Source organism: Globicephala melas, chromosome 20 (assembly GCF_963455315.2).
Source record: "Globicephala melas chromosome 20, mGloMel1.2, whole genome shotgun sequence".
NCBI classification, from domain to species: domain Eukaryota; kingdom Metazoa; phylum Chordata; class Mammalia; order Artiodactyla; family Delphinidae; genus Globicephala; species Globicephala melas.
Window position 1 is genome coordinate 18,677,021 of NC_083333.1, and position 22,743 is coordinate 18,699,763.

Consider the following 22,743-nt stretch of genomic DNA (forward strand, 5'->3'; position numbering starts at 1 on the left):
TGGATGTCTTAACATTAGAAGGAAGGGTAAATACATATTCAGCTTTGGAAAACCCTTGGTGTGGTCTGGCTCACAGGTATGTTGGCCTCACTTCTCAGCCTTTCTGACCCTACAAGCATTTCTTAGTTCCCTGGGCTCCAGTACCGTTTCAGTTTTGATTTGTATATAGATGGCTTGATTGGTTTTGCTAAAAAACGAACGTTTTTTTTCTCCTTCCTTTGCTGACTCTTCCGGGCTCTTGCAGCTCCTCCTGCTGCAGGTTACTCTGGTGCTTCATGTAAAGGACGGGCCTTTACGCAAGCGGGGTGTTGGAGAGAATGATTGAATCTGTGGAGATTTTCATTGCTTCAAAGGTGGGCAAAGGAAGGTCTGCCCGAGAAGTCAAAGATGTTAAAGTATTTCTGCCTTATTTATTGAATGAGTGAGTGAATGTTTGGGGAAACTAAGTGGTTATGTGTACCCCCAAAATTGTGAAAACCAAGATGGGAATGTGTCTTTGTCATATTGAAGGAACAGAAGTTCTTTGTGTCTCCTTAGCCTCCCCTTAGGCGTCCCTCGCTCTCTTTCCTCTGCAGTAGCTAGGGTATGGAGCTCCTACATGATTAAACAACACTGGTTTGAGATCAGATTTTTGTATTTTATACTTGAGAAGAAGAAAATTTTGTTGAAAGGTATGTTTAATGATTTCTCATGTGATAAAATGTCTTCCCTTTGCCAGCAATTCCCAAGTAATGTGATTGCCTTCAAATATACAGAAAAACAAAGAACTAAGCATCCTGGATCATGTATTCCAGAACTCAGATTGTGCATTTAGTGTTGCTAGGGAGGATTTATCAAGTCATTGCTCCAAATCGTAAACTTTTCAAAGTGGAAGTGCTTCCTTGAGGACCAGAGAATCCTTCCTTTTTTCCACAAGCGGTAAATTTACCATAACCATAACCAAAAGATGAATCTTTCTTCCAAAAGATGAATCTTTCTTTAGTTCTTTCCATGAATAGAATTGAACTTTTTGATGACTACATTAGTGTCATTGAAGCTGAGGTGCTATGTCATTGTTTTGGGGATTTTAAATTTCACTTACGAATGGATTTTGTGAGTTCATTTTACTTGTTTAAAATGGACACATGTCCTTTTTTTATTAACTGTCATTATTTTTAAAATTTGTGCTTAATTTTTTCTCTAATCTAAACCATATTTAATATGTTTACTTTCAGGAATTACCCAACTCTGTCTTTCTGGTGATGGAGGTAGGTAGTATACAGGTTTCTGTTTAATTTATTTCAAATTTCTTTTGATTAATAGGTACTTCAAAATTGATGGTAGGTTATTTGAAAATTTGGATTAATAAAGTTGATTCAGTGATTTAGATTCTATTTTATAAGGAATATAAAATTTTTAAATGTTGATTCTATAATTCTTATAATTTGTGAGACTTGATTTATATTATATACAAATGTATTTTTAATTAAAGTTAACTGAATTGAATTAAGCTTGAAGCAGTGTCTTATTTTAATTACTTTTTCTTTTATATATCAGTATTGCAATGGTGGAGACCTGGCAGATTATTTGCAAGGTAATTTTTTTACTTTGTCAGTGCTCAGTGTAGTAATGTGGTCTGGTTAGTCTTCATTTACTTCTGAAATATGCTACCCCTGTTTTCTGTACTTGTATAGAAACATTCAGGAAATATTTGTGTATGTGTAATTGTGGTCACTTTGCTGACTGACTGTCATTTGTTGTGGTTTTGCTCCTAAACTTTGCTTGTGTATAAGTACTTGTTTATGTGTGCCTCTCTCGGACAGTTTGAGAGGTAGGGCCTCTCCCCAAGAGAGAAAAACCAACAGAATTTCTCTTCAAAAGATGCTAGTGGGCTGCTGTCAGTGAACCTTTAGTCCATTTCATTTACTTCACAAAAACAAAACAAAACAAAGCAAACCAGAATGGAAGAATGTATCCAAGAATGTGTTTATTAATGTGAATGTTGCTCGTAAATTTTTTAAAATGTTATAAGGGATTAAGTGTAACCTTGAAATTATTATGTGGCCCAGAGGTAAGATATTTTGTGGCCCAGGGGTAAGATTTTAGTACTGGATGTTGCTAGTATCTAAAGTGTATTCATGTAGGACAGTAAGTGCTCAAATCAAATTGTGTCCCTCAAAAGTGCTTTTTAAAACGACGTTAGGTGAGGCCAGCACCTACTTTCTCTCCCCTTAAAGATACACGGGGAGTAGGCAAAAAGGGAGAGGCTCGTCACGCAGCCTAGAGACAGGCCATGACAGTTGCTTGTGAAAACACTAAGACAGCAGTAAATACACACACAAAGGGTATGGACAGCTTACAGAAGAGAAACAACATATTTCAAATGTTCAAGTAAACGAGGAGTGCAATTGAAAATGAGATTTTAAAAATCTTTAGAATATATTGCTGAGGTTTGGAAAGCCATGTAGAAATAATGTAAAGAACACAAGGATTACTCCTTCTAAATACAGCTGAAGCTCCTGTAGGCCCTTCTGTGATCCAACTCCGGTCCCTCCCGCTTAGAGACAGCCATTATGCTGAACTCAGGAGTTTAGTCCATGTGTGTTTTTGTATTTCTCTGAGATTCTTTTTAAAAAAATTCTCAGTTTGATGAAAAGATTTTTCAAAATGTCATTTCCTAGTGGATACCGTGCAGAGACAGGCACTTTCTTCACTGCTGGGGGAGGGGAGTTGGAGCTAGAAGACACCTTGCCTTTACCTTCTGGTCCGCCTCTGAATCTTGAACTCCTTGACTGCTTAGTGATCCTGATGAAAGCTCCTTTCCCTGGGGTCAGGTTGAGGGGCACCTTAGCCGTTTAGAGCCCTCATTGGAATATCAGTTTCCTTCTTTCACAGAAATCCTGTTGGACTGACATAGGTGCTGATGCTGCTGTAGCAGATTTGTTAGCTTCGACAGCACTTTTGTCTGTGATGTTGAGCTCTGCATTGGATATTCCAGAGCAATAGTGCTAGAACAGGAGACCCAAGAGTAAAGAGCTTACCAGAATGCTGCAGTCAGGCAGGCAGGCTGGTTTGCAGTAGTTCTGTTGTTCATATAACTTAATCACTATGCGATTTTGGTCATTATTTAACCTCTCCCTGGTCTCTAGCTGCCAGTTGAAGAGACATGTAAACTAAATTTGGTCCTTAAGGAATTGTCTAGAATTAAAGAATTGTCTACTCTTCAATATGGTACCATGGACCACGTGGGACTGTTGAGCTCTTGAAATGTGGCTAGTCTGAATTGAGATGTGCTGTGATATAAAACACACGTTGGATTTTGAACACTTCATAGGAAAAAAGAATGATTATATCTTAAGTTTTTTATATTGATTATAGGTTGAAATGATAATATTTTGGAAGTAGTAGATTAAATATATGTTAGTCCACCAGTTTCTTTTCATGGTTGAAAATGTGGCTACTAGAAAACTTGAAGGTACGTATGTGACTCACATTATATTTCTGTTGGAGAGCACTGGTCTGGAAGGTCTGGCGGCCGGAGGTCTGGATGGTCTAATGCCGCTAAATCACAAGACAGCTATTTAGTCCTTTTATTTGCTTTGATAAATAAAGTCCCTTTTCTGTCGAAAGATAGAAAACAAATTCTATCAATTGCAAGTTTTAAATAAGACAAATTGTAGAGTAGTTGGTAAGCTGTACTTTAATTCTAGCAGATATCTTCAGTGTGGCAGCCACAGCTGAGCCTGCCCTGCTAGGGCGAACTGCTCAAGAGTTCATTCATCTGAGAGTTTTCATGATAGCTGTGCCTTTAAAATGTTAAACTTTTAACGTGAGAATTTCAATTTATGGGATTGTGTTGAGAGTAGGCATCCTGTGTTCATAGAAATATGTGAATTTTTTACTGTCATTTGTGCCCAGAAGCAGCCTAAACTAGGTCATTAATTTTTCCCCACAGGAACAGTGTTAGAATTTGGACTCTGAATCAGATAAACCCTAAGTCTATTCCATAGTATGTCATGGGGCAGTGATACTGGTTCTAAGCAGCCGTAGTCATTTAAAGTAGCAAAATTTTTCTAAGCCCTAGAATGAAAATGTAAATGAATGAAATGGAAGAAACTGTACCATCCTTTTTTTTTTTTTCCTCCCCCCGCTGTACGTGGGCCTCTCACTGTTGTGGCCTCTCCTGTTGTGGAGCACAGGCTCTGGACGCGCAGGCTCAGTGGCCATGGTTCATGGGCCCAGCCGCTCCGAGGCATGTGGGATCCTCCCAGACCGGGGCACAAACCCGCGTCCCCTGCATCGGCAGGCGGACTCTCAACCACTGCACCACCAGGGAAGCCCTGTACCATCCATTTTTAAAATTTTATTTATTTATAATACATTTAATTAATTTATTTATTTTTGGCTGTGTTGGGTCTTAGTTGCTGTGCACGGTTGCTCTCTAGTTGCGGCGAGCGGGGGCTACTCTTCCTTGTGGTGCGCGGGCTTCTCATTGCGGTAGCTTCTCTTTTTGGGAGCACGGGCTCTAGGCGCGTGGGCTTCAGTAGTTGTGGCTCACGGGCTCCACCAGGCAGGCTCAGTAGTTGTGGCGCACGGGTTTAGTTGCTCCGTGGCATGTGAGATCTTCCCAGATCAGGGCTCGAACCCGTGTCCCCTGCATTGGCAGACGGATTCTTAACCACTGCGCCACCAGGGAAGCTCTACCGTCCATTTTAACTGTTTCAGTGTAATTTAAGTAAGACATTACAAAAATAAAGCTCTAGTTGTTGATTTGATGCTCCCACTAATGTGCAGTCATTTATGTGTTGCCACCTTCAGGAAAGTAGATCTGGAAGAATATACTCCAGAGGTAAACAGTGTTCATTCATCTCCGGGATGGGATTAGGGAAGATTTCACTTTTCATATGTTTTAGCGTATTTGGATTTTTATTTTTTAATAGCATCAGGAAAAGAACTCCAAAGAATTTTAAAAAGTAGATAGGTTAAGAACTACCCTCACAGAAAAAAGTATTAGATAATTTTTTTTAAAGTACATTTATTTATTTATTTTTGGCTGTGTTGAGTCTTTTATTCATTGTTGCGCGCGGGCTTTCTCTAGTTGCGGTGAGCGGGGGCTACTCTTTGTTGCGGTGCACGGGCTTCTCATTGCTGTGGCTTCTCTTGTTGGGAGCACGGGCTCTAGGTGTGCGGGCTCAGTAGTTGTGGCTCATGGGCTCTAGAGCACAGGCACAGTAGTTGTGGCGCACGGGCTTAGTTGCTCCATGGCATGTGGGATCTTTCTGGACCAGGGCTCGAACCCGTGTCCCCTGCATTGGCAGGTGGATTCTTAACCACTGCACCACCAGGGAAGGCCAATTTGGTAATTTTTAAACCAGGGGGATTTAGTTTATTTGAAGATGTTAAGGACATAAACTGTCACTTAATGTGTCATTAAAATGATTTTTAAAAAATAATTAATTAATTAATTAATTAATTTTTGGCCGTGTTGGGTCTTTGTTTCTGTGCGTGGGCTTTCTCTAGTTGCGGTGAGCGGGGGCCACTCTTCATCGCGGTGCGCGGGCCCCTCACTGTCGCGGCCTCTCTTGTTGCGGAGCAGAAGCTCCAGACGCGCAGGCTCAGTAGTTGTGGCTCACAGGCCTAGTTGCTCCGAGGCATGTGGGATCTTCCCAGACCAGGGCTTGAACCTGTGTCCCCTGCATTGGCAGGCAGATTCTCAACCACTGTGCCACCAGGGAAGCCCCTAAAATGATTTTTAAAGTAATATTTCACTTGTTCTGAGTGTTAATGTTATTTCTTTCTTAATCTTAAGTGCATATGGAAAGGTTATAAAGAGCATATTCTAGAGTTGTATGGGCAGGAAGTATGTTCACAAAGGCTTTAAAATGGGGCCATGGATATTAAATCCCTAATGTAGATTCAAGGAATGACTTTTAGAATCACTGTCTTGAAGTATATATTTGTGTACTGCCCACATTTGAGTACTTATGTGCCAGACCTTTTTCTAAAGTCTCTATTACTAAATATGCTGTCTTGCTTGATTGTTACAACAGCCCCGTGTGGTTAGTCTATTTTCAGCTTTTTATAGATGAGGATGGGCACAGAGGGGTCATCTTCCAGGGTCACGCAGTAAGTGGAGGAGCTGGGATTTGAACAAAGGCAACCTGACTCCAAACCAAGCTCTGTTCCATTACGTGCTCCAGTGTGCGCGTAGAAACACTGCTGTTTGCTGAACAGTGACTACCCTCAGATCATTCCTACCACCTCTTCGTAGTACCGAAGACATGGCTTCTTACGGGTGTCTTTAGTTAGGAGAGATGCTGCAGTGAGGCGGTGTGTTGGCAACAGGGAGATGGGAGGAGACAGGTGTAGGGCCACCAACCCCGGCAGGCCCACGTGGAAGGGATGCCCAAGTCTCGCCATCCAAGCAGTTCACCTGTTTTTAATTCGTGCTCAGGTAATGGTTGGAATTAAATGTGGACATTTATTCCAGGTATTTGACATGAAGGGGCCTTATTTTTGGCTTGTGGAGGAGACTCACATTTGTTGAGCACCTCTTGTTATGCTCATTCTTCCCAGTAAAAATGCGAGAGGAAAGCCAAAGAGGAACACCAGTGAAAATGAAAGATGCAAGTGTAAATCAGTTCTCTTGACAACAGATTGATTAAAAATTTTGAGATATCCGCTCTCTCTTCACAGACTTAAATTGTTAAAGTAAAAACAGTGAGAAAATGCGAATCCCAGTTCCGTACTCCCTCAGTGTTCTCCTCAGAATGTGCAGATGATACTTGAATGTTGATGGAGCGCCTTTTCTCCCAGCTAAAGGCACTCTCAGTGAAGACACCATCAGAGTCTTTCTGCATCAGATTGCAGCCGCCATGCGGATCCTGCACACCAAGGGGATCATCCACAGGGATCTCAAGCCCCAGAACATCCTGCTGTCCTATGCCAATCGTAGGAAGGCCACTGTCAGTGGTATTCGCATCAAAATAGGTACCTGGCTCTGTATTGTCTCATGCAAAGAACGTTTTTGGGACTTGGTATTTTTAGATAATTTTAGTTCAGCTTTGTTAGAATGATGGACTTTGTTGAGGCACTTTTAACATTTTTATTGAGTTCAGTGAGGTACATTTGGATATGGGAACCCTTTACATTATTGGCAGCAGGCACTAGACGGGGCCAAAGACCCCATGCTAGGAGCTCTGAGTGCGACTCCCAGCAGGAAATCCTGCTTCTCCTTATCACAGGGAAGCTAATGTATCATGGTTGCTGGCAGCAAATTAATAACCCTGATTCTTTACAGCTTGTTGGATTTTAACGTGAGGGACCTGAGAGATCGTTTAGTTCAGGCTTCTTACTTGGAAGTTTTTTTAGCACTCTCAGGATTATTTGAAGCAGTTTATAATGCTAGATTTTTTTAAAAGTTTTTCTCTTCGTTGGTGGAAAAATGATTATTTAGCAGTATTTTAAGAAATCTCTGATATTTTATGGGTTACATCGGGTATCTGGAGGAGGACAAAAACAGCTCCAGTTCTATACTGGTATTGATATTGGATGAGAGCTGTATTAATGGATCATGTGTTATAATTAGCATTTTCTCTTGCGAAGTGTGGCACTTCCTTCTTGGTTACAAAACTAACAGAGCAGTGACTTGTGCAGTTGGTGATGACTACTGTTTCCTAACTTGTTGAAAGTGAGGTAGCTCTCTTTGGTGGACAGTCTTATTCAGTAAGCTTTAATTTCTCACAGTTCTTTTGTACCCTCCTATATCTTTAAAGAATCATATGATCTGTGTTAACTGAGCAAAGATATCATTTGATTTTCTCCTTTTTATTTTGTGAAATAGCGGATTTTGGTTTTGCTCGTTACCTACATAGTAACATGATGGCTGCAACGCTGTGTGGGTCTCCAATGTACATGGTGAGTGAGTGTTTGCATCCTTGTGTGTTTACAGCACAGCAGCATAAGCATTGGAATTTAAGTATAATACTTGTTTCCAAGTAAGATGTGATTTTATATATAGTCTGAGTTTTTATTATATTACAAATGTTAATTCTATTACTGATAATGATATAATGCAGACGTCTTTCACTTTAGTATAGCGGACTGTGAAAGTCTGTCATCTTTGCCCATTGGCATTTATTTTTTAACATGATTAGTTAGTTATTATCGTAGAAATCTCCTGTTAGATTAAATTGAAAACAAAAGTTGATGAAATATGGTCATGCTATACATAATGTATAATTTTAGGAATACTTAAAAATAAACCTTTTGGGGCACGTACCTCTTCAGCTGTAGGGTGTAGTCATCTTCTGCATGTTGTCTCTTTAGACAGTATCCCTATATTGTAGAAGTGTTTTCCATCAGTGTCACACTTAACAGCTGAAAAAATCTTAGTTTTCCTCTTTATCCTCTCCTGTGGTTACTGTCAGGTCTAATAGGGTGAAGCTGTGAAACTTCTGAACTAATGTGAGGTGTTAAGCCTGGAAGTTCCTTAATTCTGGAACTTCAGAATCCTGTGAAGTAAATAAATGTACCTATTTCAGTTTTAATTTAAAATGGTTTTATGTTCAATTAGGGTTTCTTCTAATGTAAAACCACTTCGAGCTAAGGGAACTAGTAATCAAAGTGCAAAAAAAATTTTTTGTATTAGACTTACTTTTTCCTGATCATAATCTTACTGCTTATTTAGTAAATGTTATAATTTAATATAATTAAATACTATTTTGCACTTCTTGAGTGTGAAAGTAGTTCAGCCTTGAGCTAATAACCTTGAGGATAGACAGTGCTTGGGCTGATTATTAAAGGGAGGTGGCTCAATAAGAAATTTATTAAGGACAATAAATAAAAATGTTATGCCTGGAAAATAAAATTTCACTATCTTTTAAGTGTATTTGACATTCCTATTTAATGCTATGCTTGCCTTGATTGATGGTATTTTTAAAAAGCAACATCTAATGAGAGGGTGGGAAAATAGCTGTGACAAAGCAGCAGAGAAAAAAAAATTTTATTTTTTTGGCTGCTCTGAGCAACATGTGAGATCTTAGTTCCCCGACCAGGGATTGAACTCACGCCCCCTGCATTGGAAGTGCGGAGTGTTAACCACTGGACTGCCAGGGAAGTCCCAAGATAGTTTTCATTATTGTATTTTGCATAACAGATTTTCCATTATTTTAAAAGTTTTCAAATGACAGGAATAATATAGCAAACACTTGTGTACCTACCATCCGTATTTAACAAAGTTAACATTTTGTCATGTTTGCTTTGATCTTTTTTTTAGAAACAAATAAAGTATTTCAGAAACGGTTCATGTGCCCTCCGTAGCCTTCCTTTTTCCATTTCCCACTCTCCTACCCCAGAAGTAACCTCTATCCTGTAATTGGGGTATATTTTTCTTTATTATTATTTTAATACTCTTTTTGTAGTTTATGTGTCCATAATATTATATAGAAATGTTTGTTTCTGCAACTTGCTGCTTTTCATGCGCCGTTGTTTCTGAGATTTACCAGTAAGCCTCAATGTAAGAATGTGGTTCTGTATTCATTGCAGTATCATTTGATTAGGGCAATATCACAGTGTGTTGTTTTTATTTTTGTGGTTTTGTTAGGAGTATGACCTTTTCCAGCTAATTAATCCATACATATTAATTATGTAAATGACCTAATGCATGTCTCTTGAATTGTTTTATCCCCAGGCTCCTGAGGTTATTATGTCTCAACATTATGATGCCAAGGCCGACCTGTGGAGCATAGGGACAGTGATATATCAGTGCCTTGTTGGAAAACCACCTTTTCAGGTACCTTGACTTTTTTTGGATGTGCTCAGTTTGGGGATCTTCTCATTTTGCAGTTGCCTTTGACTTATAAAATGGGGAATACAGTTGACCCTTGAACGATGTAGGAGTTAGGGGTGCTGACCCCTTGCAGTGGAAAATGTGCTGTAACTTTACAGTCGGCCCCTTGTACTTGCCGTTCTGCATCCGTGGGTTCAGCCAACTGCAGATCGTGTAGTACTGTAGTATGTATCGAAAAAAGGTTCCTGCACAGTTCAAACCCATGGTGTTCAAGGGTCACCTGTACTTTGAAAGCAGTGTTTCTGTTTCCTCTGTGACTTATTTTGATTTTGTTAACAGGCAAAACTGCTGTAGTGAGCCAGAACATCTTTCGCTTTTTCCTTTTTTATCTGCCTTCCCTAGTAGTTGGACTGGGCCTGGGGCCGCTTAGGTTCCCCAGGCTCATAAAAGCTGGTGCAGCTTAGCTAACAACCTGGTGGGAAATAGGTGTGAACAGTGATGTCAGCGCTTCCTGCTTAGCCTTGTTTTGGGGTCCTGGAATCCACGTGAGGGCTAGGGCAGGTCTGGGAAGATCACTGGAAACTGTCCCCAGCTCTCTATTCCTGTCACTGCTGGGTGAGAGGTAATTATTTAGGCTTTATGGAAGTTACTTTGAGTAGGTCTTCCTCTCCCTTAACATCCTGCCAAAAAGAGGCCTCCTAGGGTATAATCACAATGATTCCTCTTGAGTTCATACTGCCCAGTTACAAAGAGGAGTTTTGAATCTGAAAACTGGAACAGAGTGAAATTATTTGCCCAACATGGTTTTTAAAAGTCGGTGACACAGCCAGGTTGAACACTTAATTTCCCAACCTAGTTTGGGCATAGAGACAGCTTCACTAATTCAGCAGCGCTTATTATGAGGGTGCTGCGCGTTACTATGGCAGAAGAGTAGCAGTCATCTGAGTTCTCTTCCTTGAATCCCTCAGAGGTAAAATACACCCTGATCTTACACAGTAAAAATACACCTGTGGGTAGGCCATGTAACCTCCAGAGTAGTGATTTTCAGGCCTTTCTGAGAATCTGACCTCAGAAAAGGTACATTATTATGCCCAGATGCGCAGAATTCACGTACAATTTCAGAAGTTTTTTAAGTTCCTGGTGCCCATCTATGGCTCCTTCAGCATTCCATGGCTTTCAGGTTCAGAGTCTCTGTTCTATAGCAGAATGTGAGCTTTGATCATATGATTTGGAATTTTTGCCCTTAATTGTTTAGGAAATTAAACCTTTTTCTTCCCTTTTTTTTTTTTTTTTTTTAAAAACAGGCTAATAGTCCTCAAGACCTACGGATGCTTTATGAGAAAAACAGAAACTTAACGCCTAGGTATGTGTTTTGATTACACTGGGTTTTACCATTTGTCGGTGCAGTGTTATCTATTTGAATTCTATGTGTTTTATGTTTTTCCGTTATTGAATCTTTTTTCAATTAACAGTAAGGAGAGCTTTCATTTTAACAGGAAATTAGAAAATTACTAGTGTATCGTAGGTGCCTGTGTGCTGTATCATTTTCTTTCTTTTTAAAAATGTTAAGTTTATTTAAAAGAAAAACCTACAGAAGTTATATGTGTTCTTTGAGGGGAGGGAGATGCAAACAGAATAGGTGTGCATAAAGTAGAAAATAGCTAGGCTTTCCCCTAGAAAATAGCTAGCTCTAAAATAGCTAGAGTCCCCAAGTTAGATGTAACGTATTTTGTTTAATCAGATCCCTGTTTTCATTTTTTTGGATACTACAAACAGGCTTTACTGAGGAGAGATTGTGTATGTGTGTGCGTGCGTGCATGTATACACACATTTGTGCATTCCTTTAGGATGGACTCCTAGAAATGGAATTGTTGGGCTTAGAGACACTCTCTCCAGCTCGGCTGGCCCTGTTTGCACTGCTGAACAAGCATTGCGCTCCTTTCCTGCGTTCTACCAGCAGGGGTTGTTACCAGTCTGATGCCTCCCAAGCAGGGCCAATTAGCTCTTCATTTAACTTGCATTATTCTCTTTACTAGTGAGGTTGGCTCGCTATTTGTTTAACATCCTTTTGTAGTTTTTATTCTGTGAATTACATATTCCTATTACTCACTTTTTTTTTTAATTGCCTTGTCCTTTTTTATTGGATTTCAGGAAGCTGTGTTATGTCTCACTTGTATTTATTTAAGCTCTGCCCTTTTGCAGATGGAATTGGAGGTGGCTGTTTGTCTAACAGAGAACTCTGTAGCAACCGTTAGTGCTAGGTCGACATTGTGTTAAAACTCAAGATGGTCTGTGCTTGTGAAGTGCTGTGTTCTTGCAGATATTCCAAAAACAGCAATAAGAAGCACGATGCAAGAATCTTCCCAAATTGATGCTGTTTTTCAAAGGCAGTTGCTTAGTGTTTGTTTGTTTGTTTGTTTTTTCCTTTAAGGAATGAAGGTCTACCATGGTTCTCTTGGTATAAAATGTAGTGTTTGTGAAACTGTATATACATTTTCATTTATTGTAATGAAGGCGAAAGTCGTGTAGTTAATATATAAACTCACCACTTAGGTGGTTTTTTTTTTCCTTTCCCCCCCCCAGCATTCCCAGAGAAACATCACCTTATTTGGCTAATCTCCTTTTGGGTTTGCTTCAGAGAAACCAAAAAGATAGAATGGACTTTGGTAAGTAATATTTTCAAATTTTGTATGTATGCTAGTTTCTAATTTTATTTTTGTGTATTCAAAAAAGTTTTTTTTTAATTTATTTTTTATTGAAGTATGGTTGATTTACAATGTTGTGTTAGTTTCTGGTATACAGCAAAGTGATTCAGTTACACATATGTATACATTCTTTTCATATTCTTTTCCATTATGGTTTATCACAGGTTGTTGAATATAGTTCCCTGTGCTATACAGTAGGACCTTGTTGTTCATCCATCCTATATATACTAGCTTGCATCTGCTAATCCCAAACTCCCACTCCATCCCTACGCCCCTACCCACCTTGGCAACCACATGAAAAGGTTTTTTTAAAAGACACTACAGATGTTTCAGAAGAAAATGAAAATCAGTTTTACTTTTCTTTCTATCTCTTTGTCTTTTTTCTTTCACATATTTTGTAAATGTATGGAAGGTATATAAATAGTTAATATAATCAATAATTTAGAAGCTATTATCCTATTTGTCGTTTCACTATTGGCCGATGTTTCTCATGGTCACAGAGCAATCTCAGTTTAATTTCTCCCTCGGAAAGATAAAAATATTTACCAAACTACATGACTAAAGTTTAATTCCAATTTTTACCACACTTTAAGAAAAGATATGTTTAGAGTATTTCATCTTTCCGCCATACAGAAACTATTAGAGCTACTGTCTACTGAGAACATTTACGGGGACAGTGAACCGAGTGCTTCCGAGTGGGAGGTAGTTTAGACTAAACCTGACTTCAGCTCATTCCTGATTGTGTATTACCTGGAGAACCTCCGTGCTGGGCTGTGCCATTCTCCTTGTCTGCTCTGTGCTATTTAGTAACATACAATTTGGAGACTTAATGAAGAATGAGATGGTCTTCGTGAGGTTTTAAAGAAATAACGCAATTATACATACAGGGAAAGAGTAAATTAATGAACTGCCATGTACTCACTTACTTATTTATCTTTATCTAATTAGCAGGCTTACTGTGTAGGTTTTATCCTTGGTGAATAGCTGAAGAAACTAAAAATCAAATTAATAGCTTTTTTAAAAATGTGAAACCAGCTGTAGGAATATTTCTTCTGGGACAGGAGAGTAGAGTTTATTATACAAATCAGCTGTCTAAGATTTCCCATTAGGACAGGTAAGAGCCATAGTTCACAGAGCGATGAGCGAGGGCCTGGTCACAGTTCTCCGTGCCCTTGTCTGTTTGAGGACAGCACACACTAGAGGACACATCTGCTTTAGTCGCCTCAGGGGTGCTGTGCTGGTAATGGACACTCTGAGAATTCACACCATTATTTTAAAATTTTCATTCATTAAGAATTACTTATAATTTGATGGGTTTTATGGATGATTTATAAAGTAACGTGCTTTTACATTTAAAGGAAATGGAGTCTATGTAAAGAAGTTAATAATAATTATGTATGATCTCAAGGATATTATGTTGACTACATTGATGAGGTTAACCTATCTGCAAAAATCAACATCAGTTTAATGGTTGCATTCTCATTTTCATTATAGAAGCATTTTTTAGCCATCCTTTTCTTGAGCAAGTTCCAGTAAAAAAATGTGAGTACCCACTTTTTACATTTCTACTTAAAGAGTGAATGCAAGCTTAAGGAAAAATTAGTATTTGGTATTATAAAATTAATTTTTTATGTGCTTCTCAAGATTTCATTGAGCTTTTCTTAAATATTTGTAGTTGTGTTTATTTAATTACAATTCTGTTTTTCCTTCCAAGTCCAAATTGAAAGAGTTTAGTAATTACTGCATTTTTGGTTTCACCCATGGGAGTTGTAATAAGTAGGTGAATGTAAATTTTTGGCCAACACAAAGCTGTAGTAGTTGTGACAGGTTTGCTAGTGGACAGCTCGTGTAATCGCACTCCATTCGTCGGTGTTTCTCCCCCAGCCTGCCCGGTCCCGGTGCCCGTGTACGCCGGCTCTGCCTCTGAAGGTCCCTGTAGCAGCTCTCCATCCTGTCGCTTCGCCTCTCCACCTGTAAGTCCTGGTTGTATTAAAGGTAACGTTAGAGCCTGTGTTATTGCATCTGCTCACAGAGCCTGCAGATACGGCGTGGGTATTCTCTTTATGTGTGGAGTTTCCTAGCGCAGCTGAGGCCTGGGCAAAGAGTGCTATTGTTGAGGCCCTCGGTCTGGACTCTGCCTTATCTGGCTGTGCACACTCCCCTCTGACTGGTGGACGCAGTACTCTCACCCTTTCGTGACCAGTGAGGTGGGGAAAGATGTCACTGTGACATGTAGATAGGTAGTTCGCATTTGTTTCATGAATGTCATAAACACCGGTCTGGACAGTTATCGTACATAGAACTTGCAGTGGTGGACGAGTGCCCTCTGAGCGGACTTCACTGCCTTAGGCCCCGTAGTCATGGTGACTGGCCCTGTGAGCCGGCTCCACTGCAGCCTCTTCCCTCCCCAGGGCTGCCCGAGCCGTGCACCCCATGGCCATCTTCCCTGCAGTCTCAGTGCTTCTTCCTGATCCTGAGAACTTACGGCCACTTCTGGTCATTCCTTCCTTCTGCTCTGCTCTCCCAGGTCTTGCCTTTCCGACTTCTGTGCTTTTCTGGACTTTCCCCCACATCTCTCTTGCTGCCTGAGAGGGCTGTGACCTTGAGACTTTTCACAAGCCAAGGTCCAGGGGCCGTTGTGTCAGCCACTGCAGGTATTTTCCAGACTGGCCTGGCAGACGTGCATTTCTTGAATTCTGCTGGCAGAAGGGTCGGGGAATTGCAGAGGGAGCTGGTTGGGTGATTAGCAGCTTGAGGCTTAAGAGTCTGGGGCTTGGGAGCGTCCACATCCCTGACTTGCCATATTACCTATGACAGGTGACTCGGTGTCTCTGAGCCTGTTTCTCATAAGTAAAGTGAGTATAATTTACCCACTTCATAGAGTTTTTTAAGGATAAATGAGCAAAAGCACCTGCTCCAGTGCCTGGCACACAGTAATACTCAGGAAGTGGCAGGTGCAGTTATTCTTACTTTCCAGGGAAACCCAGTACCCCACAGTGAAAGCAGATGCTGCGGCAGCCTGTTGCGAACGGATGAGCCCTAAAGCTGGCAGGAAGCCCTTCTGCACAGCCCTGCAGGCTCAGACCAGATAGACTAATAAGACTTACATTACATTCCCATGAATTTAAAAAAACTAAGAGGGGAAAAAAGTGGTGTGTATTTCCAGTTTCAGTCTGGAATATAGGAAAACACTGGATTTGGAGCGACTGGGGAGAAATGCAGAGGAACTGCAGGGAAAGACCGAAGGCTCTGTTTGGAGCCGGGCAGGACCAGCCTCAGCGCTGGCCCTGCTGCTTGCTCACTATATCCTACAGGGCAGGTCAGTTCCCAGGCTGAGCTGAGCTTCCTTGTCTGTAACGTAGGTTACAGAGGCCTGGTTAACCTCTGGTTGAAGGGGAGTGGGTGGTAGTATGTAGTGAGTGCTTGATAACTGTAGCTACCATGATGGAGCACATATGTGATACAAGGTGACACGCGGTGTGAAAAGCAGAGATGGTGCTGGAGAAGGACAGCAGGGGAGAAGCTGAGTGTGGGAAAGCCTGGGGGATGGTAGGACCCCAAGGGAGGAGAAAGAGAGGGGCCGCCAGGAGGGACGCAGCTGGGAAGTGCTTTGACTGGACAGAGTGTGCTGGGCTTTTGTTGGATGGGGATGCTTTGAAAGGGAGCGCAAGACAGCAGCGTGTCTTGGGCCGCTGGGAAGAGTGGAACAGGTGCTCGCAGGAGGAGGGGCGAGGGGCGGGGTAGGGGAGACATACTTAGATGCTCAGAACTTTGGTGGAAAAACCTTTTTTAGAAGGCCTTTATGACAAGCTAATGCTTGAAGTGAAAATAACAAGGAAATCTGGAAATAAGAGGAGAGCAGGAATAATATAATGTAATGTAATGTAATGTAATTTCCAGTTAGTGAGATTAGAAAATGGGATGATTTGTTAGGCCTTGCTTTCAACAGTCTGCAAAAGTGAGAGGACTTCCTATAGGCACTGCCTTCCTTCCTAGGGCTGCAGCAGACTCTTGTACTGAGGGTGGATGCATGCAGGCATGCCCACGTAACATTCTCTTTTTTACGTTCTCACACAAATATCCAGCCGCTACTGTTTGTGTTCTCACACAAATATCCAGCTGCTACTTCATTCCAGAGAAATCTTTGAAAGGTGAAAAACAAAAACTCTGTAACAAAAAGCTCAAATCACTCTTTTAGTTAGGATACTGGGTATAGGCTAAATGCTACTTAGATAATATCTCTTGAATATCTATTGCTTTAGTCACATTTATTAAATGCCTACTTTCTGTGAAGTTTTGGTTGATACCAGTGGAAGATATGACCAGGTCCCTTCACTGAGGAGCTTTTAGTTTAATTGTGTGGAGAAGAGGCAGGTAAAGCATCGCTATAGAAGCATATGTATACACGCCTTTACTGCCTGTGGGAGTGTGGATGAGGGGCATGAAATCAGACTAAGAAGCCAGCACAGATGCTCAGGAGAGGCACTGAGCTGAATTTTTTGTTTTTGTATTTTGTTTTTTTATTTATTTATTTTCGGCTGCGTTGGGTCTTCGTTGCTGCACGCAGGCTTTCTCTAGTTGCAGCGAGCGGGGGCTACTCTTCGTTGTGGTGCGCGGGCTTCTCATTGCAGTGGCTTCTCTTGTTGTGGAGCACGGGCTCTAGGTGGGCGGGCTTCAGTAGTTGTGGCACATGGGCTCAGTAGTTGTGGCTCGCAGATTCTAGAGCACGGGCTCAGTAGTTGTGGTGCACGGGCTTAGTTGCTCCGCGGCATGTGGGATCTTCCTGGACCAGGGCTTGAACCCGTGTCCCCTGCACTGGCAGGCAGATTCTCAACCACTGCGCCACCAGGGAAGCCCTTGAGTTGAGTTTGGAAGGAAGAGTAAGCACGGTGAATTTGTAGAAGAGTGGTGTTGTAAGCAGAGGAATCCCTGTGGAATGGTGACCCGCTGAAGGAATCTGTAGCCGTCCTTGGCCATAATGTTTATTAGAATTAAGTGAAGTATAAGTTCAGCTCGTTAGTTTCCCTGGCCACATTTCAAGTGCTCATAGCCACATGTAGCTGGTGGCCACCATGCTGGATAGAACAGAACTCTCCCATCGTTGCAGGAAGCTCTGGTTGGACAGGCTTCTCTGACGATTCAGTCTGTAGGGTGCAGAGAGCATTGGTTATGTGCTGAGGGGAAAGCAGAGCCAGAAGGGTAGGGAGAGGCTGTGTCTTGGCAGAATTTGGGCACCGAGCAGAGGAGGCCAGACTTTTTGTGGTGAGCCATTTGAGAGATCTTAAGTGGAGGCGTCATCTGATCCACTGTGTTTTAGCAAATAAATTCCTCTGTAAGCAGGTGGAGGATTGGATCGGAGACAAGAAGAGAATCCTCTCTACTAGATCAAAGAGAACAACCTGTGACCATTGCAGATTTTTTGGTTTGGTTTTGGTCTTGCTTTGTTTTTATTGAGAATGAGGGCCTGAAGTTAGTCAGAAGTAGGAAAGGGGAAGACGAGGGGCCAGGAAGTGCAAGGTGAAGAGTTTGTGGCGCTTGGCGATTGCTTGAACTTGGGACCTAAGGAAGAGGATGATCTTGATGGGACCCAAGTGGGTGGACTTTGATGGAGCCACTCAGCGAGGGAGCACAGAGGCGACGCGCTGGCGGTGCAGACGCGGGGGCAGCCTGGGAGAGGCAGGGCTGCAGTCGTCACTCTGGCAGTGGTAGCTGAGGCGGGAAGGTGAGAGTGACCCCAGGTGAGGCTACGAAGTGCGCCGAGTGGAGGCCCGGGGTGGCCCTGGGGAATCCCGCAAGCCACTCCTCTCTGTCAAGGGGCAAAGGAGACTAAGAAGCAGTGGGGAAAGCAAGAGAGTAGGGTCACTGAATGGAGGCGGTGGGTCAGGAGGAGAGCGGCCCACAGTATCGGAGTCGCAGAGTCAGGTCACTTAAGGCATAGAGGAGCCTCCGGAGAATGCAGCCACAGGGGTCCCCGGTAGGCTTAATAAAGGCGGTTTTGGTGGAGGGTTGAAAGCAGGAAGTGGATTATGGTGGGTTAGGCGACACACAGGGGGTGAGGAATTGGGGTCAGTGAAGACTGAAGTTTCAAGAAACATTGTTAAGTGAAGAAGGGAGAGAAGATGGTAATTGAGAGGGCTGATTGATTTGAGATGTGGAAAAATTCAACATGTTTGTGTGCAGAGGGGAAAAAAGCCAGAATAAAGGGAGAGGGTGAAAGTGTCAGGAGCAGAGGGGAGTGATCTGGGTCCTTGAGGAGGTGGGGAGAATTAGTGGAGAGATTAGCTTTGAATGCAAGAAGCATCTCTTCCACCCAAGTGGTTGTGGATGAAGGTGATTTTATAAATAGCAAAGGAGGAAATTGAGAGAGTTCCTGCCTGGAAAGAAATGGCACTGGAAAGAAATCATGGAGTTAGATACTTGGAATCCAGCCCAGCTCAACCGCTCTTCAGTTGGCAGATTTCCTAATCTTCTGAGTTTTGTTTATTTATGTATGAAATGGATTTCAGAACAGGGCTGAAGTTAGATAATACATGGAAAGCTCTTAACAGTGCCTATAGCCCATGGTAGGTGCTCTGTAATGTTAGTCCTAGATCTTCCTCTCTTTATAACCTTGAAGCGTAAGTGCTCTTCAGAAGGTGATAAGGAGAATTTATATCATGTGTATGTCAAACACACACACACACACACACACACACACACACACACAGAAGTGATAAGGAGATCTGAGACTGATTTCATTGCTCAGTGACATTCACAGGAGCAGTAGCAGTCTAACCCTGGGGTTGAAAGAGCATATTATGTAGTATTTTCCTTTTTCTTAAATAGAAACAAAGGTTAAACATGGTAATGGGGACGTAACACAACAAACTACGAAGTTCATTGTTTTAGGAAACTATTGTATGATGAAGACATTCAGTTAGAGTTGTCACTAGTGTCCTTGAAGTGGGCAAGTGTCAAGAGGTCTGTAGCTACTTACGCCCACGTATCTTTAAATATCTTTATATGCTTTTCTTCCCTTCCTGTCCTGTCTCCCACAAATCAACTCCTTCCCTTGCCAAAAAAGAACACAAAAGGAACACGCCCACGCCTGTAAGGTTTTCTAAATCTCTCCTTCTGGAAGTGTAAATAATCTCTGTGCTTAATGCCCTTATCCTTACTGTGAACATGGGTCTCTCGCTTTCCCTTTTATAATGTTTTCTTCATTGGAGATTTAAAACTTTGTGTGTGCAGGATGTCATTAATTTAAAGTCCCTGGACGTTTTGTTTTAGTCATGAAGTAAACAGGTATTGAGTATCTGCTTTGCTAGGCCGTGCGCTGAAACGGGGATGCGGAGATGATAAAAACTCCCCTCACCCATTTCAGGAGAGGCAGCTTGTACGTGTGATAACTGGTATGATGGGGTTTTTGCTGTTGTTGTTGTTTTGGTATGATGTATTTTTAAGTATCATTTTTAGAAAACATTTTAGAAGTCATTATGGAAAGACACTTTAAACTGCTTTTCTAAGGGAAAGATTTTCCAAAGAGATTTTTTTTAATCTTAAATGGAATTGAACTCTATGCCACTTTCATGAAAAAAATATTCCTTAGTCTGATGGCTATTCTGACTTGCATTTTATTATGAGGCCACTTTTAATTTTATGTTGTTAATTTTAGTCCCTTCCAGATGTGCAGCATATTCAGGAAGAAAGCTTACCCTCCCCACCGTTGGGTCCTCCCAGCTCCCTCCAGGTGTCCAAAGATTCCGCCAGTACTAGTAGCAAGAACTCTTCTTGTGACACGGATGACTTTGTTTTGGTTCCACACAACACCTCGTCAGACCACTCATGTGAGAATCTTTTCTGCTTGTACACATTATATTTCTGAATTTACTAGACTAGCATTTTTTAACCTTTATATCACGCTGTCTTGTGTAGGACACCTTTTCAAATGGACATTTTATTTAGTTGATGGAATCCCGAGAACTATCTACCTACCTTCCTGTAATCTGCTCAGTCATCTTCTATAAGACAGTAACCTTGGATTCTGAAGGTAGATGAAAACTTTGTAGGAAATGATCTCAAATTCTGTTTGTATCCAAACAGAAAGGAATAGAGAAGCCAACATAATGAGAGAAATTAAATTTAAGGAAAGGAATTAAAGGAAGACCTCTTCTGGAAAAAGCCTGAGAGTCAAAGGGTCTTAAAAACAGTCTGGATGGTGCTTCAGGAGCTACTGGCCTGAGTTCAGGAATGAGCCTCATAAATTTACAGGAAGAATTTGTATAAAGGAAGCAGAATCCAAGCTGACTGAATACAGTCAGGGTTCTGTGGAACAGTGAAGGGCAGCAGAAAGCCCACAAAAAGAGAAGTTAGACAAAACCATGAAAAAAGAGGGAAACATGGTTTGGAAATTCAATTACTTTCAACAAGTGAATAGTACCCAGTTGACTGTGTGCACATGAAGAAAGTTGGAGACGTTTGTATCAAGAGGTCTCTAGCTGTTTGTCAAATACGTATTTAGTAGCTGCTTACATTCACCCCTGCGCTGGCTGTTGTGAAGGCTGTGGCCCTAGACCAAACATGCTTCGGGGCTGATTGGCTGGGGCAGGGGAAACACACGCGGCACATAAGGCAAGCGGCGGGCCCTGATCGTGTGCTGAGAGCTGGCAGCTGCCTTTAAAAGTCATCCTGTGTGGTGGTTTTATTTCACTAAAAAGGTAATTAAAACTTTTTAAATTGTGAAATATTTCTAACAAAATAACGCGGCAGATACTCAAATCATCCACCGTGCTAATTTTATTTATGTCAGCATTTTGACATACCTGTTTTAGATGTCTTTTTAAAGGTATAAAATGCTGTAGGTATAGCCAGAGTACTTGCATCATTCTTCTCTTGCCAGAGATATATTCTTCCTCTTGATTTGTAATTCTAATATGCCCCTGTATCCATAAAGAAGATATAGTATTTTTATGATTTTAGTTTCAAGTAAATGTTATATAGACTATTGTTTTCTGTAGTTTGCTTTTTCATATTTTTGCTGTGTATCTAGATCTGTATCTAGGTGTGTATCTAGTTCATTTTAATATATGATATTTATAGTACAACTAAACCATAGTTTATCTATTTCCCTACTGATTATGACTTGGAACATTTCTATCTTTTTACTGTTCAAAATGTGTTATAACAAATGTCCTTGTGCCAGAATTTCTTCCAGGTGGATGCTCTAGATATGTACAACTTCAACTCTATAAAACATTGGTATAAGCAAGTTGTAGCCACTAACACCTCTGTCATGCTGCCCCAATGTTATCATGGTGCCTTCTAAAGATTTCCATCGTTTTTTTTCATATTTAACTTTACCTGGAATTAATTTGTGTAGGTGGAATAAGGGCTCTATCAATTACCCTAGCATTAGTTATTGAATATTCTGTCCTTTCTACACGGATATGCAGTTCCAGACTTGTCATATCAGGCGTATATAAAGGATTTGTTGCAGTGTGTGTGCGTAGATGGGGTGGAAGGTGACGGTGGGGAGACTCCTAGAATTCTGTGGAGTCACCAGGCTATTCTCAGCCCCCTTTCCTCCCCCATATAGTTTAATTTCAACTTGAAACTCCTACAAAAAACCATCTGGGGATTTTGATCAGCATTGTATTGATTCTCTAAGACCTATTCAGGGACCTAGAGAATTGTCTACTCAAGAATGTTTGTGTGTTTGTTCCTCCACTTAGATTTCTTTAGTGTGTTTTGATGCATGTTTATACTTTTCTATGTAAGGGACATTCGCACCTTTTGTTTTATTCAAGTTACCTTTGGTTTTTTTTGTAGTTGTATAAATGTTGTCTTAAAAACATTTCTTTTTTTCCAAAACTGCTCCTGTCGAGGTCTTTTCATGCTGCCAAATCCCAGGGGTCATTTCTCAGTCCTCATCTTTTTGATGTGTCCACAGCATTTGTTATGGTTGACCACACCCTGCCATGTAATTAGTAAAAATTTGTTATTGTGAAGTATATCATATGTATAAGATAGTTTTTGTTTGTTTGTTTGTTTGTTTTGCGGTACGCGGGGCTCTCACTGCTGTAGCCTCTCCCACCGTGGAGCACGGGCTCCGGACGCGCAGGCTCAGCAGCCATGGCTCACGGGCCCAGCCGCTCCGCGGCACGTGGGATCTTCCCGGACCAGGGCACGAACCCGTGTCCCCTGCATCGGCAGGCAAACTCCCAACCACTGCGCCACGAGGGAAGCCCAAGATAGTTTTTTAAAAGATTTAATTTTTCCTTTTTGGTCACG

The 22,743-nt window shown here is 41.4% G+C and overlaps 1 protein-coding gene across 4 annotated transcripts in view; it reads left to right on the plus strand.

Annotated features, from left to right (window-relative positions):
• ULK2 (unc-51 like autophagy activating kinase 2) overlaps window positions 1-22,743 on the plus strand; it is a 66,297-nt gene that overhangs the window by 9,825 nt on the left and 33,729 nt on the right. For all 4 annotated transcript variants that reach the window (XM_060290218.2, XM_030861301.3, XM_060290217.2 and 1 more), the window contains exons 4-13: window positions 1,215-1,247; window positions 1,537-1,573; window positions 6,796-6,969; window positions 7,823-7,896; window positions 9,671-9,772; window positions 11,074-11,132; window positions 12,353-12,435; window positions 13,969-14,016; window positions 14,359-14,447; window positions 20,129-20,300. In XM_060290218.2, the coding sequence (XP_060146201.1) occupies window positions 1,215-1,247; window positions 1,537-1,573; window positions 6,796-6,969; window positions 7,823-7,896; window positions 9,671-9,772; window positions 11,074-11,132; window positions 12,353-12,435; window positions 13,969-14,016; window positions 14,359-14,447; window positions 20,129-20,300 (871 nt within the window). The remainder of the gene's footprint in view (window positions 1-1,214; window positions 1,248-1,536; window positions 1,574-6,795; window positions 6,970-7,822; window positions 7,897-9,670; window positions 9,773-11,073; window positions 11,133-12,352; window positions 12,436-13,968; window positions 14,017-14,358; window positions 14,448-20,128; window positions 20,301-22,743) is intronic.